Here is a 20,678-nt window from a genome sequence, read left to right as displayed (position 1 = left end):
TCTCCCCTTGCCTTCCGCAGACAAGTTCCCTTCAGCCCCGTGCCGTGGTGCTTCTTTGGGTGCCCAGGGCCACCAGCAGCAGCGCTGCTGCATGTCACCATTTGGTTTTGTTGCCAGAGAGTCAAACAATTAAACATCATTTAATCCAACAAGAATCCAACATTTCTTGCTGGACTTAAGCATCTTTAAATATAACCTCTTAACCTTGTGCAGTCCTACAGTTGTTTGATTTTAAAGATCGTCATTTAGCCTTGGCTGGCTCCAGCCTTCTTGCTAGATCGTCCCCTCAGCTGCAGCCTGCACATATTAGTTTGCCAACACCTGAAGCTCCCATGGTTGTCTCTGGCTAGCTAATGTTTTCTCTTCCAGACCACTGTTTTTGGTTCCCTGGAGAGCTTCCCTCTTGCTCTTCCAGCAGCCAGCCTCCCACGCAGAGCCAGCACGCCTTCCTGGCTACCCCGGGCTGCTAGAACCACTGCCCTGAGGGGGAAGAGCTGGAGAGTCCGTGCTGAAGATTGCACTGTCACAATGGAGACAGACTGTTTTTGTTTTCTTCTTTCTTTCGGTAAATATAGGTGATTATTAAGAACACTACTTTGCAAAGATCGCTTATTAATAGTGACTTATTATTAGTTCCTGAGAACTTAACAGCTGTGCCGTGTTTGATTATTTCTAAGGGCAGCATCAACTAGGGACTCCAGAGTAGTTCCCGTACCAAATCCGCCGGCTCAGCTCGTGTCGTGTTCCTGTTTGTGACAGCAGCTGGTAGCAGAGCTTTCACAGGAAATCATCAGAAGCCCTGTAATTACATGATCCCCTGCAGCATTTGTATTCTCAGAAAGTTTGGCCTTTTCCCCAACTATTAGAATTTGGTTTATGCAGTGAGATATGAGGACCTCTCATCCAAAAGGTATTTAATGGATTGCCACATTCACAATTGTAAATCTCAGTCCGTATGTTTGTACAGATTACTTTACTTTCTGGAAGAAAAAGCTACGCTAGGCACAACAATTCGTGTGACAACAGGCTTTTAGCTAACTTGGACTGAGCAACACGTCTTTATCCATAAATCTTGATTTTTAGTTGAGACTGGAGAATTGCTGTCCTTGTACTTCCTCTGCTCCTGACTTAATTGCAGTCTTAAGACAGAAGAACTTGGTGATGGCAGGAGCATCTTTCTGCCTGGCATGAACTTGGAAAAGGAGCGAGCCAGATCTGCGAGGGAGGCAGTGGTGCAGCAGGGCATCGTGGTGCAAGGCAGGGAACTACAGCTGGAGAGGGCTGATCTCGTGGGACCAGCTGGTCCTGGGTACCTGGGCTGATCTCATGGATTCTTGTGGCTGCTTGATGTAGCAGGAGAGTACTGAGCACCTTCATAACTTAATTTCTCACCTACATGTATGCAAGCATATCTGGATCAGCAGGGAAGGGGAGCACTCTTCTTTAGGCATACACCTGAGGTACCGTCAGATCAGTGAGTGTATCTGAGCCTGACAGGCTGCCAGCATCCCCCGTGTACGGAAAAGCTGCCGGATTGACTTGGCAAAGAACAGGGCTACTGGGTGTAATATGAGAGTATGGTTAAAGTTTAGAACTGTATATACAGGTTTGCAAGGGGAGAGGGCCTGTGCTTTGCAGTCATACAACGTAGCGTCTCTGGTGTATTCTGGAAGGAGAAGGAGAAAAAAATCGTTCTAGTGTTAAACTCAATAAACAAAAAGATAGTGCATTTATCTTAAATAAAGAACAGTTGATTGCAAACGTTTCAGCTTGTTCTTAAATGAAGAATGATCAAAAGATCCTAAAATTAAAAAAAAAAAGTCTTTGTATATGCAAAGCTGCTTAAGGTAGCTGAAATCATGGTGTCCAATCCACTCTGTTGTTCATGGGGCTTTTATGGTACCTTCTTCATACATCTGTGCTGTGCTCAGGTTATACAGCGGCTCGTATCCGTGTCAAATATTGCACAGTCTCAGCTGGAGGAGAAGGGAGAGCGACGTGTACACAGGTGCAGACAGCAGAGGAGCCTGCGGTGTGGCCGTGTCTCGGTGCAGGCTGAGGGCGAGGAGCCTGCGTGCCGGGGCTTCTCCCTGCGGTCCGGGAGGGCAGGCAGAGCCTGCCCGGGGTTGGCTCGGGACACTGGGCTTCGCTGGGGCAGCAATACAGCCTGGAGGCTCCTGGGTCTCGGATTCACTTCCCAAACTGTATCATCTCTTGGTGTAAAAGTTATCAGGATTTTGCAGTAATGTAAAGGAAATCTTTACGTCCCTAGGAATTTGGACAAGATGAGTGAGCAGCTTATTCTCATACTGAGCAGAAGCAGATTCAGGAATAGTTTTTGCATTGCCATTTGTTTCCCTTTTTGTTAATGACTAACATCTTAAAATAAGCAGTGCCAGGCTATGTATGTACAATTAACAGAAAATTGGTCCCTGTCCCAAAGCGTGTATCTGGTGAACCAGGAAGTAAGCCCTCGCTATTTCAGCAAAATCACTGTACCGTGACCATCGGGCAAGTTACTGACTGGCACTTAAAAGCTCGCATGCATCTGAGCCTGTGGGCAGGTAGTAAAACTGTAGTAGAGATTCTTTTAGTGGGTGCGTGTTGGTGTCCTGTGATCTGGGAGCAGCGGCAGGCGCCAAGGACGGCGGATCCGTCTGCGTGAGGAGCGGTGCCGCTGCTGCAGGGTGCCAGGGAAGTGGCTGAAGTCTGGGAAGGCTGGAGCCCGATCCCGGGTCCTGCTCCAGTGCCCGGGGCCGGCAGGCAGGGCCCTGGCCACGACGCCCTGGCCACGACACCCTGCGGGTGGGTGCAGGAGGGCTGGGGCACGGCGGCTGCGATAGAGCAGTGCCTGACCCTGGGGCGTCCTTGTGGGGCGCAGGCTGTTTCTGTGCTGCGCTTCCTCACCGCAGCCCTTAGCAGGAGAGGCTTGACCTTTTTAAAGATTTTGAGCTATTATCATTCCAAAAATGCTGTAGTTTAGACTAGGGAGGCGAGATAGGGAGGGAGCAGGAGCCGATGCACGGGCAGGGCAGGACGGCTGTGTGGATGCTCCCAGGGGCAGCCTGGCGCCCCTGGCCAGAGACCGAGCTGGGGCTGTGAGCTGGGCTGGGGGCTCCCTGCAAGTCCCAGCCCCGGACGTGTCACACACGTGGGAGTTTTGACAGGCGCTGGGGCATCCTAGTGTTAGACGTTGTCATGAGACAGGAATCCTTCAGTGAAACTGGGGGGGAAGGAGATAAAAAACAGCTTAAGACTCTCCATGCCAACGCCTCAGAAAGTAGAGCATCCATTCTTGTTTGATCTACGCGCATAAAGAGGTCAAGTGGGAAGAGGATGGCCTCAGCACCTGTTTGCCATAGCTCAAAAATAACTCCAAGTAACCCACTTCCAGCTGAAGTTGCGTATTACTCATCCTCCTCAATGAACTGCTGAAAGGGAGGATGGTGCTTGTGTTTTGTGGGATTCTGTGTAATCTCTGCTTCTGAGGCCTTTCTAAGTGTCCTTAGCACTGATAATGAGCAAGGGGGGGAATAAGGAGAGGTGCTGATGAGAATGGTATTGAAAGTGTTTAGCGAGGCATCACGTGCTGTAGGTAAAGCACACTCACCCCATTATGTCTGCAGTCTTAACAGCTAAGGCACTGGGGATGGTTTAATCAGGTTTGAATGGGGACAGTTCGCAGACGTTCACGTGCGGTGTTGTTTCAGACCTTTGGCATAGCCCTAAGTGCACACCGGTGAAAGGAGTTTGTTGTGACACCGAGCCTTATAATGACTTTTATGTAAGGCTGTGATTACAGGCTGCAGGTACAACCTTGCAGATGGAGGTCAGCAGTGCTAGCCAGGAGACACAGACAGGCAATGGCACAAGTCAGGGGGCAGGGAAGGAGCGGGGGGACTGTCTGTGGGCTCCGCCATCACCGTGAGTGCAGAAAACAAAGGGTTCTTTGGAATTCGGAGAGCAATGGAGAAGCAACAAGTGATGCCAACAAGTTTTATGACTGTTGTGTTAGTATAATAATGGTGAAACTCGATGTGCACTGCTTTCCCATTTAGTATAGTTCTGAAGAAAGGCGTACAGCTCTATTATACACCGAGACTGTTTGAGTCTGGCATGGTATGAAGAACATCAGACAAATCTTGATCCAGTGAACATGTTTAGACTTGATAAGAAAACAAATTATGAGTCAAGAAGGAAAGTTCTTTCTTGGCATGTGTAGCAAACGAGGCAGTAAAGAAAGTGAGATGAAATCTGGATCTCTAAAAGCTGCTCTCTAAGCAAATGGAAAGGTGAATCTAAGATACAGTTAGGCTCACAGTAAGTAATTTCCTCTGAAGTCTCTGTGAGCACCCCTAAATGTGCTGCTGTACGAGATCTCACTAACCAGCAGGCAACAAGCCTGGTTAGCATTACTGAGTGGCACCAAAGAAATAATTCAGCCCCAAAAATCACTGTGAAGGGAATCGTGGCTGTAGAGGGAAAGCCGCTGTCTGGGAACTAGATTCTGCAGATTACAAAGATGTGCAACGCAGGAGTATCCAAGCAGCTCAACGGGGTGAGCTGCAGTGTTTTGAAAGCTTTCTGGGGGAAAAACAGCTGTTGTTACAGCAAAGAGCCAAGCAATAGGTGAACAACATTCAAAAAATATAAGAATGAAGCTATCCATACCTTGGTTTCTTGGTTATGCTTCATTACTTTTTAATTATTATTTATTGACTACCTCTGCTGTGCTGCACGGTACAGAGCAATTTTTCTCCTCTAAAAAACAGCCTCTGAAATGTGCACATGAAGAGGTATGGTGACATCGCTCATACAAAGCTTGTATAGCTGGCAATGAACTCCTTTTGCAGCAGCAGATGAACAACTGTGTTGTTTTTTTTTCCAAAGGATATCAACTTCCAACATAAATTTTTTCTGCTGGGGGCTGACCTGGGAAGTCAGCACTGATGTGGTTTGTTTCTTTAATTTTTTTTTCTTTTATTTTTTTCTTTCTCTCTCTTTTTTTTTTTTTTCGGTCTTCCTTGGCCAGAAGGCAGTTCCAGCTGTCCAGAAGTTTGCTGCAGGCAGTACTTTATGCCTTCAGGGCAGCAAGCCTTTCTGCATGCAGTGAGCGGGGCAGGGGGCGCAGGGCGCGCTCGCTGTCTGCTGGCCCCGAGCAACCCCAGCAGCCCAGGAGGAGCCACCTCCGAGTTACGTGTGCTGGCCTTCAGCCTCCACACTGGGGGCTGCTGAACTGTGAAACAAGAAAGGTGATTTTTGGAAAAATATCCCCAAATTAAGGTGGAAACATGAACTGCAGCAGTTCTGCTGGCTGCAGTGGGAAGCTGGTGGATGTTGAGTGATGCTGAGAAAACAAGAACCCATTTCTGCTTGTGAATCTGCTCTGATTGGTCCCCCCCACCCATCACTATTTCCTCTGATGTTTCTAGGTAAGCAGAAATACCTGTGTGCCAGCCGGAATGACTGCACCATTGACAAATTCAGAAGGAAAAACTGCCCGTCCTGCCGCCTGCGAAAATGCTACGAAGCGGGGATGACTCTCGGAGGTACTGTATGGATAACAGCTTCTGGTTTCTCACCACGTGTGCGGGGCATCCAGGCTAATCGTGCAGATCACTGATGTACTTGGCACATTAACAGTCAGTAAATGTGTGAAGAAATGAGGCTGATGGAGCGTAATGAGATTCTGGAAACATATGCAAGCTTCTAATACCAAAATTGTGAATTTCATTGAACTTGTCTTTCCATTTCAGGAAGCATCCTTTTCCTTGATTTAAAACCTTGCTAATCTGAAAAAATGCATTGACAGCTGTGTAAACTGGATTCTCAGTTGTATCGAAGCCTCTTTGAACAGCTCACTCCCATTTTAAGATGATTTTTCAGAGGCAGAATTAGACAAAGGCACATTTTTTTTCTTTATAAAAATACAGCCCCAGCATTCTTCTCTACATAGGTGTTGCTTCTTTGTCACCAGTAAAAATCATTATTATAGTTTGTTCCAAAACATGTAGCTTTACCAAAACCTGACACAAAGCCTACATCCAAAATCTGAGGCTTTCTGCTCGAAACCTAGAAGCTGCAATCTAGGTTGAGCCAAACTATTCTTGCGTTCATACAAGCAGGGCTATTTTGCTGCCTGAAATGTGCTGGACCTGCCTTTCTTCCTTTCTACCTCAAAAGCAGACAGAATTTTAGCATACCATAATTTATGAGTACCACCGGATGGCTCATCTTTGAGTTCATTTGATGTGAGTGAGAAAGAAAATCCCCTGAAAAACGGGGCTGGTGGAGCTGACCTACCACCAAAAGGCCTCTGACAGCAGAGCTTGGGGGAGTCACCGCAGGGCTTGGGTTGGGAGGGACCTTGAAGATCATCCATGATCATGATCAAGCCTGCCATGAGCACGGCTTGTGCCATGGGATTAGGAACATGTGAGAGCCCCTGGCAGCATCATTCACGGCGTGGAGAGCTGGGGAGCACCTGGCTGGATAAGTCAGCTTTTTGGGTTAAATGCTTCCACGGCTGCTGGGGTGTGCAGTACCGCACAGAGCTGCTAGGCTGCTCTAATGTAAGCTTGAAGAACGTGCTGCTGAACAGGTTGTGGTTTATTGCTCAGCTAGGAGCACTGATTCCAGTTTTATTTCTTCCCCAGGAGGGCTCTTACAGCTCCAGGTACTGACAAGTACTTACAGCCAGCAGAGCAGGAACCTGCCTGCTCTTACAGCAGCGGGCAATAAATCGGATCGAACGATGGCAGCACAGCTCCTGGCAGGAGGGGCAGGTGCAGACGTGCAGCGCTCTCATTCCCTCCTGCTCACAGGCACTAAAAGCGAATGCCAACATCTGGTGGGGTGGCTTTTCGCTGCTGCTGCTTCCCCTGCGCCCTTGCAGGCTGCTGCAGTGGCACAGCTGGATTTTGGAGCAGAGAAATCCCCCTTGAAGTCAGAGGGGATGTACATCAGTGCAGCCTTCCTCTGTGGGGCACACTGACAAGACGAATGCTAGGACTGAGAGCCCCCCCCCCTCGTTGTTTTTTTTTTTTCTTTTTTTTTTTTTCCTTAAGCTTTTCGGGTCGCCTTGACCTGTTCTGCCTGGTCTGTTTTACATTTGTTTTGAATGTTGGTTTAAAGGCGATTGTTAAAAACATGCATGCTATGAGTTTGTCCACAGTTATTTCTCCCACAGTAGAAAGCCACAGCATTTGAAAACACTTCCAAGCTCCAAATGGTTGGTTTTAACCGCCTGTTAATTACCAGTCACTCGTAGGGTATAATGGAGCTGACCGTTACCAGCATCCCTGCGGCTCTGCCTGTTTTAATGGTAGGAGGAGGTTACGCTCAGTGCCTTATTTAGGACTGTCTGCTTAGGCACAGAATGGCAATATTTTGAAGCACTTCATTATTGATTGAGATCACTCTGACCTGAAAACTGAAATCCATTAAACAGAATCTTCTCTCCCGATCAACGCTGTAAAGCCAAAGAGAGGGAAAAAGTTAAAAGTAAAAAAAAAATAAAAAAGTGATAATGCCAGTTTCATTTGCTCATTTCGACTGGTGCACTGCTCTCCGTCTCCCCCATCACCTCTCCGTGCTGCAGTCCCAGACACCTGCGTGGTTTCACGGCTTTGTTGCAGCCCAAGCACCCAGTGCCCGTGCTGCTGCACACTCAGGCATCTGCACACCTCTGTCCTGTTCCACCCCTGCTCACCCAGCCAGGACCACGTGCACAGAGCTGCAGAGCTCTGTTTTTAAGGCACCTCCTGTTCGTTTGCTGCCAGTGCATTTCAGCCTTGGCGTGCAAGGTCCCGCGGGCTGTTTCTGTTCTGAGAAGGGAGCACGTCTGCCCTCGGCCGTGCTCACAGCAAGGCTCAGCAAGGCTATTGGGCAGCACAGCCAACACCTCTGCCTTTGGCCTCAGGACTGCACTTGGCGTTGTTCCTGTCTTGGGCAAAAACTCCCACACACGTAAAATTCAGTTCACTGATTGCAGGGCTAGAAGACTGTTGCAATTAATACCTCTCGATACCCTGTAAAACACAAGTCGTGCCTGTATTTAGTTCTAATTCAGGTCAAGTTACTGCACTTAAAGTGCAGTTCATATCTTTTAAAAACACTAAATACAGATGTATTAATTCCCTGCAATGGAGATGCTGACACATTTTTTCCAAGCTGTCACAGTGGTTAATTACGTTTGCTGCTGTGATAGATGTTCCTTATTTTTCATCTTGTCTGTCCTTGATTTCCAGGAGCTGTATCTTTATTGCAAGTATGCTTGCATGAATAAAGAAACTACTTTTATTGAATTTCTGCTCCCTGCATTGAGTATTTGTTGGCTGTGATTTAATAACCCTTTAGTCTTCTTCATAGCCACCTAGATAAATTTTTTTTACTTCCTCACTCCTGAGAGTATTATCTAGTTTTGTTATTCCTATGACTTCTGCAGTTTAGCAACACTTCCCCTGTATGGTGAACATCTGATCACAGTTTCCCAGTTTCAGCAGCATCAGTGCTTAAAAGCAGTGGCAAGATGCCCTTCGTGTCAACATTTTCCTCCTTTACTGATGGGGGATCCTGTTATTCTGTAGCCGCTGAACCATGCAGCCAGCTCGGACTTTTTCCCCCAAAGAAGGAAATACTGGTATCTTGACAGGATCTGGTTTTGGCAAGATATATATATTGACTGATGCCATTTTGCCCAAAGCTGACATCAGGCTGAAATGCTCAGCCCCGAATTGATGAGATTTCTTTGTCATGTCTTATGGAAAAGTGTTTCCTTCCAGTTCCTCAGAACTTCCCAGAGTCCCTTGTGAAGGATCAGTACTGGCAACTCAGAGATCCTTGGCCAATTCTTTGAAACTCCTGGATGAAAGTTGGCCAAGTTATGTTGCTTAAAATGTGTTTACCTTCTATAATTGCTGTATAATGGACTCCCTGGTCATTTTTGCAATTATGAATATTTTATCGTGATATAATTACATCATCTAGGCTTTTTTTTTTTTCCAAATATATAAAATTCATTCAAAGTGAAAAATTAAGCAGAATTTCAGATGCAATGCATGTGTGACTTACTGTGCGAATAACCTGCATGATGAGGCTTCCTGACTGTTATATGCCCTGGTAAGAGCAAAGCAGGTAAACTTTGTGCTTTCAGTCCTGTGCTGGGGTTCAACCCACCTTAGTGTAGAGACTTCTGCCTAGCTTGGCTCATCCTCGAATAAAAGTGTAACAGATGTCTTTAATGAGGAAATTAATTCTAAGTATCTGTTTCTGCCCAGCGTTATCCAGGGAGTCTAGCTAATGAGCACTGTAGATTTCTAAAATTAAGAGAGGTGAATGCCATATTAGATGTTTGTAATGCTTTCAGAATATTTCAGAAACGTATTGAAAGAGACAGCTTTTCCCTCTATTCCTCTATTTCCTGTATTTTCCATTTTTATTTCTAGTAGCGACTGTGTAGTAGCTACCAGCAAAACAGGCGAAACAAAATTAAGACAAAAGTGTGTGTATATATATATATAAAAGCTGTGTGTGTTAGGAGGTTCAGATACCTGCCTGGATCCCAAGATTTTTAGATTAAAAGTAAGTGAGGATTCCAGTAAGGCCATTTCAGGAGCTGAATTTCAGGGTACAATGAGTACAGCAGTTAAACAACCTAGAGAAATCCTACCATAAGCCATAGATTTTCGAATCTATATAAAGTTACTCTTTACCCCTGAAGCTTCTCCCCTTGTAGCACTCTATCTAGAAGTATTTCAGCGATCCATGGAAAAATTGCTCCTGAAATACACAAACATAAGTTTCCTCTGATAAGAATAGTTATTATCCAACTTCAGTGCTATCTGATGGAAAGTGGTTTTGTTTACGACTGCAGTCTCTGAGCCAGCATGGTTATTTGTTCTTTTCTTATTTCACTCAATATCTTTAGATTTTAGAGAATTAATTCAATTCAATTCAAAAAAAAACACAAAAAAAATGAAAAAAGAAAAAGAAAAAGATTGTAACATTTAAACCAGGATATATGTGTTTACAGGTTTGCAGTTTTGGCTTTATTTATGTTCAGGTCCTTATTGGCACGATTATTCATCTTTGGAAGATACGGTTAGCTTGTTTTTATTTATTTATTTATGTATGTATTTTCCCAAGCCAGGTAGCTTATATTTCCCACCAGCACTCCCGTCATTAAAAGTCCAGTGCCAAGTACATCTATAAGATGTGGTTTTTCCTCACATGGAGTTTGTCCTGATGCCTCTATCCTTTGCTAACAGGAGGTGGTTTAGGAACAGGGGGCCAGCGTATTGTGCTGGTGCATTTCCATGTTGCTTGTCCAAAACAAAAGCCAAATGCAGCCCTCAGGACAGCTGTGCCATACCTTTCCCAGGCGATCTGCTGTCAGAGCAGAGTTCGAAAGGAGAGCATCAGGAGTCAGTTCTTTGCACTATCAGAGATGCTTGGAGAAGTGAGAGGAGAGGCTCTGATTTTCTGTCTGGCCTGCGATCCATGCAAGTAAATGCAGAACTACATCACACTGCATTGTAGCCTTGTTTTCCTGTTGCTCTCTTTTATTTTTATTACTGCTTTCTTCTCCTTTTTTTTTTTTTTTTTTTTTTTTTTTTCAGAGCAGCCTGTCTTAATTACAGTAGATCATCCAAAGTGCATTACCTAAAGATCAGGATTTTGAATTGATTTACAAAGCTGCTCTTTAACTTGACATTTTTATGTTTCACTGCTTATTTTTCTAATTACGGCTGAAAGGAAATCTGAGATAAGTATCATGTAATGTGGGAGCCAAAACCCCAAGGACAATTGGTTTGATGTTATATTCTCTGCTTGAATTAAGCGATCAGCTTTTTTTGCTCTAATTAATTAGAGTTTTTTGTAGTCAGTGAGGTATGAAAGCAGTTCCTTTCTGCAGCAGCCTGCCAACCTGTGTTGTGCTGAACACAGTCATGTAGATACCAAATTAGATAACCACTAACTCTCCAAGAATTTTGAAGTCATGCATCTGAAGCTCCTGGTATACCTTGCAGGGAGATTGGCTTTTATAATTAAGAGTCAGCTGCACGTCAAGAGAGAGACTTCGTTATGGTGACAAGGGCACATGTCCATGTTGGGCAGTCCCGGCCCCGCAGGCTCACTGTACTGATGTTCCTTTTGATGCTGGCCAGCGGACCAAGGCTGCCCTCACTTGAGACTTCTCCTCTGCGGAGGGCTAGCTGGGAAAACTCCAGGGAAGCAGCTGTGGAGACACGGGCTTGCCTTTAGGTTGCTTTTTCCCTAATGTGTTGGTGGAGCAGTAGTCCAGCTGGGAGTGCTTGGCTCAGGGCAGTACGTGCTGCAGGAATCCCCTGCAGGGAGAACTCGCTGCCCAGAAGAGACCTTCCCACTCCTGCAGTGAGTCTGTAAAAGTGGTTTTGTAGGGTGAAAGCCATCGCTATGTGGAGAGTGCCCTGGCCCTTGGGGCTGGGGTGTACATGTCCCAGCTGCCTGAACTTGGCCATGGGGTGGAACGATCCAACTTAGAGTACTTAAGTACATTGGCTTTTTTCCCCAGAATGTGACCACATACTGAGTTTATTTGCTTGGTTTCCTTCCCTTTTTAACTGCATGTGAGTAGTTGTTTGAACCAATTTGCCTCTTCTCTTTTCCCCAGTTCTTCCTCTCCATTTCTAACTGGGACTTAATGTGAGACCAGTGATGGCTGAGGGTGTAAATGATGCTTGTTTTTTCCATATAATATTAATGAACAAATGTATTTCCTTGAGCATTGTATACTCCCTTCTGTCCTTTAATGATGCCTGTGATGCTAGGGCACTCGCTAGGCTGCATGCACCACCTGTGTCACTGCTGCTGGTCACCATTCTCAATTTTGTCGTAAGCCAAGAAGCCTCAAGGCTTTTTTGATAAGTGTCATACTAAAATGTGTCATTTCCACAGCCCGCAAGCTCAAGAAGCTGGGTAACCTGAAGACACCAGATGATGCCGAGGCAGCCAGTTCCTCCAGCCCCACAGAGGAGCAGGCTCCCAAGATGGTGATGACGCACATTGATGGGTTTGAGTGCCAGCCCATCTTCCTCAACGTCCTGGAAGCCATCGAGCCAGCTGTGGTGTGTGCTGGCCATGACAACAGCCAGCCTGACTCCTTCTCCAACCTGCTGACCAGCCTGAACGAGCTGGGGGAGAGGCAGCTGGTCTACGTTGTAAAGTGGGCAAAGGCCTTGCCAGGTGAGGATGAAAATGAACAAACCCCAGTCCTGTCCTGTCACGTTCCCCAAAGCCCCCCCATTTGCATTCCCTGAAGGCGGGTTTCAAAGCAGGTGGTCTGCAGCCTGCATCTCACAATCACAAAATTTCCCGGGGGAGCACTTCCACGAGGTGTCTGTCTGTAACTTCTCTGTAAATCAGATTGAAACAACACGAGGTCTGTCTCCTTTTGGGGGCTGGTTTCTTCCCACTGTGTGTGAGGGATCCTGGTAGAAATTCAAGGTTTTTTTTCTTTCCGTTCTCCTGCAGTGGTTTTGTTCCTCTTCCAGAGCTGTTACGGCCAAGCCTGGAGAACGCTTCTCTAAACAAGAGATTAGCACTGTCCCGTAGCTTCCATGAGCTAGAGGAAAGCGTACCTTCTCCAGGTGATCCAGAAGCACGCTGCTTCATGAAGTGGCAGTGGAATTGGGGAAACTGCTGAAAGTAGCTGAGGGTCAGGTCTGAGTTCCTGCAGAGCTTGGTCTCAGTATGCAGGCAGCTCAGCAGAAGTTTACATTTAACTGGGTATCTCCTCTGAGGAAACTGTCTGGTTCCTCTTGGGACCCTGGAGGTCAGGACCTCACTTGGGCACCTGTGGAGACCGTAGGGGAATCTAGGATCAGGTTTATTCCAAAAGAAAGCTCCCATTTTAGAGCTCCTGTTATAAACTGGTCTTACCAGCCCAACCAATCTGTTTTAAGACGTGGAAACCCAAAGGGAATCTCCCTTTGTTTGAGAAGCCTTTAGCACAATTCTCAGTCTTCTGAGAGCAAAGCCAACACGAGTAAGGCAATAAAATACAAGAGCTCTCAACATGGATCAGCCATCCTTCACATGCTGGTGGGTTTCCAGCCCATCTCTTGCTTCCTGGGCAACATTTTTGGCCTTTAATTCTGGTTATTTCGGTGCAGGTGTAGCCACAGCCTGGGGTACCATTTTTGTCCTCACAGTCTCACTAGACTGACTTATTCCTCTGGAAACCACGCTTGCCTTTCCAAGGTCTCTTGCCTCTGGAACACAGCAACCCGACATGTTTTCTAGAGGCTCATCTTCCCTCCACACCGAGAGCTCTGTACTGAGACAGGATCACCTGCCGTGTCCTCTGAGAACAGCCCCGCTTCCTTTATTCTGATGTTCCTCACCAGAATCGGGGTCTTCAGCACAGGCGGCTCCCAGCTCGCCAGCCTGTCCTCCCAAGACCTCTTGGTAGGCGTCAGTGACTCAAAGACCTCTGAATTTTGTGGAAGGAAAGAAAAAGGCTACAGAGGGCCCCAGCAGCTGCCTGCAGCCACACAAACTGCCCGGCTGAATCACCTGGGAAAGTTCACTCATCTCATGTGAGTGCTCACCTGCTCTCTGGGAAGCCAAAGGGTGGCCACAGCCGCCTCCGTGGGCACCAGCATTGCTTATGGAGCCCGGGCTTCCTTGGCTGGTCTGTCAGAGCTCGAAATGGGAGTGCTGTGGTTTGGGTTGCTCTCTTGTCCACCGCACCCCCCAGCTGTGTCTGCCATCCATAAAAGCTGTTGACAAGTGTGAAGAGATGCCTCCTGCGTGCCAGCGTGGATGGAGCCTGCAGAGCTTGCTGCTGATGGGAACACGGCGTCACCATCAGCTGCGCTGTGCCCGGAGCAAGAGGCAACGCTGGTTTGTTTTCCCCAGCTTTCTCCCTGTAGTTGTGTGACATATGCCAACATGGAGTTTAACAGTAACAACGACGAATTTACCACTTAGTCATTCTCTTGATATTTTCAAGGGAAGGAGTAAACAACTGCAGCATTGTTGCTGTTCTGTGCTTCGGGCTGTGGTTACGCAGCCCCTTTGCTCAAGCCATGACCCAGCTGTTGCTGCGGCGAGGTTGCACACCCGCTGCTGGTGGCTGCACACCCGCTGCTGGTGGCTGCACACCCGCTGCTGGTGGCTGCACACCCGCTGCTGGCAGCGCTGCCTTCTGCCACGTGCTGCTGCTCAGGGCAGCCCCGATGCCTGTCAGACCTGCAGTGTCCTGCTGGATAGCCACGGGCAGTTTGCTGGCTGGAATCGCTTGAAGTTACGCTTTGACTAACAGTGCAGAAGTGTTTCCAGCTCTTGGGGCTGCCGGTCGGCGAGGCAGCTGGACGCAGGGCAGATGGAGGGGACAGCGATGTGCTGGAAACAATGCAGGGGGAGAAGTAATGGAAACAGAGCCCAGGCAATTTAAAACAGCGGGGTGTTGCTGTGTTTACCAAAACAAAAAGATGTGCACTTGGCCTGCTGGGAGGCCAGAGGCTTCTAATGAGTGCTGTTGGAGGAGAGGTGCCACGGGTGGCCGCAGAGCTTTCTGGAGCCGCTCTGCCCAGTGCGGCTGGTGCCGCAGGAGCAGAGCCCGAGGCCGAGGGCAGCTCCTCCCCGCAGGCAGCCCTGGTGCCCCATGGGCACTCCTGGCTCTGCCTCTGTGCCTGTGGGCAGCCCTGGGCACACGGCATCTGCCCACCAGAGCCCCCAAACGCAGCCCAGCTGGCACCAGCGTGGCCCTAACTAAGCCTGAGCAGCTCTGCTTGGCAGGTGAGGGACTTCTCCCTGTAAAGGTGCAGAGATTTTGCTTTACAGTGACTGCTGCTGATGGGAGGAATGAGAATTTGCACCAGTTAGCAGAGGCAGCGTCAGCCTGATACTGCAGTCAACAGATTGATCCTGGCTAATAGATGTGTATTAACCTTGCATCTTCATTGAACCTCACCTGTGTACCGAGGGTGATTAATATGCGGCAAGGCATTGCTGCACTTACTTCACAAAGTTTTAATAATTTCCTTGAGTGTCAGCGACAAGACTGCATTGAGCAGGAACATTTCTGAATCATGCTTGCAATGTCAGTAGCCGTATCAGCCTCTGCCTAGTGGAGAAAATTTAATGCATGGCCCTTTGGACGCAATGTAATTGAATGTCTGCAGCAGAACAAGGTAGACTCAGACTGTGCTTTCCCTGGAAAGGAAAGATTAAATGACCATAGCTTGCCAAGAAAGCTACTGAAATACAGAATTCAAAAGTCTGATTAAATTCGTAAAATCTGTATTTTCTCTTATTTTCTCTTTTCCCTATATATATAAAAATTAAGTCAAGATGTTATGGTTAATTTAGGTCAGCACTCAAACACATTAGTTTAAAAATCTTTTCAGCTGTTAGAAAATGAAAAATTTTCAGTTCATTCCTGAAGCTGCTAGGAAATCAGTCTATAAAAAATAATTGGTCTGCAAGTGTATGGGGAATGTCTGCTTCACAGCAGACCAGCAAAAGGGCAAGCTGCTGCTCTCTGCAAATGAGACAGATGAATGCACTTCATGTCTCTAGCACCTCGATGCACATGTTATCAGGTGAAATATGCCACCTGACAGGCGGTATCATTGTAGATACTCCTGTTTATTGCATCTTTTACAAATTTCTGAGTAATTGCTGTTTAAGTTAGGGCTTTTTGGGTATTCCAGGCCCATTGCTTGCTTGCCTTTCTGTTTCAGATCTCCTGCCTTATGTTACATGTAACTCACCCTGTAATTATAAAGATGCAATTAATTGTGTCTTCTTCCATTCTCTGGACAATAAAATTTCCAGGATAATAAATAAGTATTCATTTTTATTGAAATGTTACTTTATGGTAACATATGAGGTGTTCAGCTGCTTATCTCTTAGTGAGATATTATTATGACACAGCACTATATCAACAGAGAAGATAAAGACTTTATTTCCAAACTTTGCTGCTTTAAGATTGTTCACAAGAAAAAGGTTACGCTTTCATCTCACTCAAGACATCAGTAAATTTAATTTTTTTTTTGCTATGATTGCTCTCCACAGAAGTTACCATCAGTCAGGTGTCCTTTACTATGGCAGTACTGGAAACTTAGCCATATATTATGGCAGTAGATTTGTATTTATTTTCTTTTGCAGTGATTTTGACCACACGTCACCTAAGACGCCTGAAAGCAGTAGGCTTCCAAGAGGTGATAGGTATCTGGCTTCTGAAAACAAGTTTTATTTCAAGGTGTTCTAGACTGGAAACTGAAAGTGGTGATTCCTTTTAGAAAAGTCTACTGCGCTGCTTGTACAAGCTGTTTTCTTGTACACGTGGAAGCAAATTCTAAGTCCTATAACAACAAAACTGTTGTGTTCAAATACCTTTCTTTAGACACCGATAGAGTTTGTGCAAATATTTTTTTTAGTGAACATTATAATTACAAGGTAGTGAATAAGTGCACCAAAATCCTTCTCATCGCAAAAGGAGTAGATGCAACAAATACTTTCAACAAATATGTTGAGAAGCCAGTACTCAATGTTTAGAAGAAACCCAAGCTGAGTCTATAAATAAGAACTGAAACCTGCAGAGCCTTTTTTGATCATTGGTTTGCACCTGTACTGTACAACTTGCTAAATGCACGCCGAGCTTACAACATCGCGCGTGGGTTAAGCTGAGTGACGAGTTCTGCCATGGATATTGGTGTTGCAACTGCTTCGTCCTGCTGATGCTGCACCCAGCAGAAGTGGGGGTCCCGTGGGCTCAGGCCCCTGAAGCATCACAGAGCCCGGCTCCTGCGAACACAAGTCCCTGGTGATGGCCGTGGGCTGCCCTGCTCTCAGCGGATGGCTCCTGGAGCAGGGGGCTCGGGAAGGTTCGGCACGCAGCAGCCCCCTTCTTGTGGGAAACGTGTTGCCATGGTCTTGTCTGTTCAAAAGGACCAAGAGCATGAGCTGCCCATCACAGCAAGCCCGCATTGGCCGGAGGAGCTCAGCATCTGCTCCTCATGTTCGCCACACTGCATCGGAAACACCTGCCAGCAAAGCTCCTTCCTTTGTCTATTAATTCCTCTGAGAGACGAGATGCTTTTCCTTCAAAGAGCAAGTTAAGAAGGGAGAAAAAAAAGTACTGATTTTGGAAGAAGCTGAGTGCAGAGCAGACCAATGAGATGTTTACTCTCATCACCGGAGTGACAGTGCAGGAGTGTTCCCTGCACCATCACTCGTCTTACTCACCGCAGAGTTACAGCCCTGGGGACCAGCAGGATGGCTCCTTTCCAAGTAACTCAAGTTTTCCAGTCTTCTCAGAAAGTCTAGGCAGGAAAAAATATCAGAAGCAAGTATGGAGTAGGGGAAAACAGTTGTTTTCTTACATTTAGTAGGCAGTGAATTCATCTCTGAACAGATTTACTAGATAAGTAAGAAGTTGTTTTGTTATTTTTGGTTGTTAGGTTGTTGTTTGTTTTTAATGGCATGCAGTGCCGTAAGTAAAAATGAAATTCCAACCAGGACATGTCCTAGAGATGACCATGACTAATTCTGCAAAGTCTTTGAGTTGTCCATGTGCCTCATCTGTGCTTGTGTTCTGCAAACAGGCTCCGCTCTGGCTGCCTGTAAGCTGTCATTGTCGGCAGGCAGCGACGAGCCCTCAGAATGGAAATCACCTGCTCAGGGTCCGTAGGACACTCCTTGCCCACTCGCTGGTAGCTTTTCGTGGTGACATGGAAGCTGAAGGGAAAATGTACAAACCTAAGTGATTTCTGTCAGCAATGAAAGACGACTTGTGCTCATTTGCAGTTGACAGCTTCCCAAGCAAGAGACAGATGCTTGCCTCAGTGGATTGTAATTATACACTGTGGGTTATAATTACACACTGACGGTGTTAGAATTGTTTTAATATTTGATTGGAATAACATGTGATTTTCTCAAAATGAGAAAATGTTGATTTCCTTGAGTGCCAGAATTTCACCCAAAGGATGTAATTGGTTAATGAAGGCTTGCTTCTGCCTCTGTGCCTGGAGACTTTGGTACGGTTGGCTGTATTGCTGTCTGGGGCTCCAGCTCGTGATCAGACGATCTATTTCAGGTAGCAGAACAAAGCAAATTGTCGCCGGATGTTTGTTTCATTTACTTTTGATGTTCTGTCTCACATGAAAATTGCAAATGGTTTGGAGCAGGAACTTTGGGATTTCCACTGTGGCTGCAGAGTGTGTGGCACAATGAGATGCCAGTTGGCTCTGATTTCTAATTAGCACCTAGAAATGAACATGATTGCAGCACTAAGCTGTTTCCGTTGGTAGGGGGACGTGCTTAGGGCTCTTATTTGAGCATAGGTTCTGTGGGACTTTAGGAAGCCACAATCCCACCCTCCTGTGTTGTTTTTGTCTAGCCTGTTGGAGAATGAGATTTGCTCATCTCACTGGGACTTACAAAGCCTTCAATTACAATTTCTGGAGTTCTTTGAGACTTCTGGGGAAAAGGTGTCATTTATTACAACTTGCTATGGGCTTCCTTTAAAATGCTTTACTGTTTGTGTCTTTAACGTGGTCTTTATCTCCTCCTTGTGTTTGGGGGATCCCCTTTCTCCCCTTTCAGGTGTAGTTTTGTGGTTTGGATGTTCCTGATTTCCCACCAGTGTCTGAGTGCCTCGATGCACCTCACTTGTATCACCCTGCTTCATTTGTGTGTCCTGGGACGAGCTGGGATCAGCCTGTGGACCACCGTGTCATTACAGGGTCGTTGCGGGAGAGTTGGAGTCTGCATGAAAACAGTCCTGGTAACTGCAGGAACACAATACTAATTTGTAACATCCCTCTGGCTTTTTTTTTTTTTTTTTAATAGGATTTCGTAATCTGCATGTGGATGACCAGATGTCAATAATCCAGTATTCTTGGATGGGTCTTATGGTTTTTGCTATGGGTTGGAGATCTTTCACTAATGTCAACTCCAGGATGCTTTATTTTGCTCCAGATTTGGTCTTCAATGAGTAAGTGCAAAATAACAACAGTCTAAAGTTCTGCTTTGTCTGAGTCAGACTAGGTGAGAAACGAGAACAAGGCAAGGAAGTTGCTTTACTATCTGCTTATGAAATGTACAGCTGAGTAATCAGGCTTTGAGAGCTGACCAAAAAAGCATAGGAGGGGCCTGCTTTTTTCCTGTAATTGCTCTGCAGTAATCTGCAGGAACAATGAGAGTTGCAGTCTCTCCTATTCCTGCTTCCCTTTCCCTCAAGTTTGCCCTCAGCTGGACTTCCACCAGGGCAGCCACAGGTGCTGGTACGGGGTGTGAAGAGCTGGGCCACACAGACCTGAGGGATTTGAGTTCCAGTTTTCAATTTGCTCGGTCAGCCAGAGAGAGCAGAAACAGAGAGAAATGTATACTGCGAGCTCCTGATGATTTCTCTCTGATGCACCATCAGCGTGGACTTGGGGAGGTTTTACTGGGACTAAGGCAGAGAAGCTTTAAAACAATAACTAAGCACAGCAGTAAGCAAAAGCACTCCTCCTCCCTGAGAGCTCAGGGCTTGGCTTCGTGTCCCTTTTGGATAGCCGAATATGGTGAATCGATGCAGTCATTCTTCAAGAAGGCAGAGGGTCAAATGAACCTTGCAAATCCAAGATAGTCATCCATCTCCAGGCACAGGAGGTCACACGGAGGTATTTTGAAAAACTTTCCTCTCCTGTGTTCAACATTCGTTCATTGCTGTCAACATTCCCCCTCTGCAGTGGGGATATTCCAGGCGAGGCTGGGTTTCTGGGCCAGGCAGAGCTTGTCAACACCCACACATCACACAAGCAGTTCTTTAGTCTTCCTGCCAATGCATTGTGCATCTTGTTGTGCCAGATACCGGATGCACAAATCCAGAATGTACAGCCAATGTGTCAGGATGCGGCACCTCTCTCAGGAGTTTGGCTGGCTTCAGATCACACCCCAGGAGTTTCTCTGTATGAAGGCTCTACTCTTCTTCAGTATTAGTAAGTACTCGCATCCGTCCTGCAGCAGATCACCAGCGGCTGTACGCAGCATTGCCCTGAAAGTGTCTGGTGTTTTTCCCTGTACATACGCGTGTACTCGTGCTCCCCAAGGGATGGCATTGGATCTTTCCTCGCGGCGTCAAGCTGTGCCAAGGCAGCGAGCTGCCAAGCATAAGGACGCCGTGCCCTAACCCGCTGCAGCCGGCCCATCCTGCCCCTGCACATTGCAGCATTGCTCCCGTGCAGCTCCTGCACGAGGTGGCTCCTCAGCCCATCTGCTGCCCCTCTGGGCACTGCTCAGCATTGGCTGCTGAGCAGGAAAATGGTGCTGCACCTCGGTCCTGTGCCTCCCTTCTGGCACAAGTGCTGAGCAAGGGTCCTTGGTTAGCAGCAGTCCCGTGGCTGATCAGAGGGAGGGCAGATCTTTCCATTAGGCCTGTGTTAACCATTTCTTCAGCTTTCAAGTTGCTTATCTTTCTCTCTGTGCTTTCTGGGCAACTCTTACTGTTTCCTCTCCTTGTTCCATCCAGTTCCAGTGGATGGCCTGAAAAACCAGAAGCTCTTTGATGAACTTCGAATGAATTACATTAAGGAACTTGACCGGATCATCGCTTGCAAGAGGAAGAACCCTACCTCCTGCTCTCGGCGATTTTACCAGCTCACCAAGGTCCTGGACTCCGTGCATCCTGTAAGAGACAACAG

General features: G+C 46.8%; 1 protein-coding gene across 1 annotated transcript in view; it reads left to right on the top strand.

Annotated features, from left to right (window-relative positions):
• AR (androgen receptor) overlaps positions 1–20,678 on the top strand; it is a 60,499-nt gene that overhangs the window by 32,520 nt on the left and 7,301 nt on the right. Inside the window, exons 3-7 of the mRNA XM_038184023.2 lie at positions 5,433–5,549; positions 11,938–12,225; positions 18,844–18,988; positions 19,846–19,976; positions 20,507–20,664. Of these exons, the coding sequence (XP_038039951.2) occupies positions 5,433–5,549; positions 11,938–12,225; positions 18,844–18,988; positions 19,846–19,976; positions 20,507–20,664 (839 nt within the window). The remainder of the gene's footprint in view (positions 1–5,432; positions 5,550–11,937; positions 12,226–18,843; positions 18,989–19,845; positions 19,977–20,506; positions 20,665–20,678) is intronic.

This window comes from Anas platyrhynchos, chromosome 10 (genome assembly GCF_047663525.1).
Source record: "Anas platyrhynchos isolate ZD024472 breed Pekin duck chromosome 10, IASCAAS_PekinDuck_T2T, whole genome shotgun sequence".
Taxonomy (NCBI): domain Eukaryota; kingdom Metazoa; phylum Chordata; class Aves; order Anseriformes; family Anatidae; genus Anas; species Anas platyrhynchos.
The sequence above is the reverse complement of the archived record's forward strand: the minus strand, read 5'-3'. Positions and strand labels throughout refer to the sequence as shown.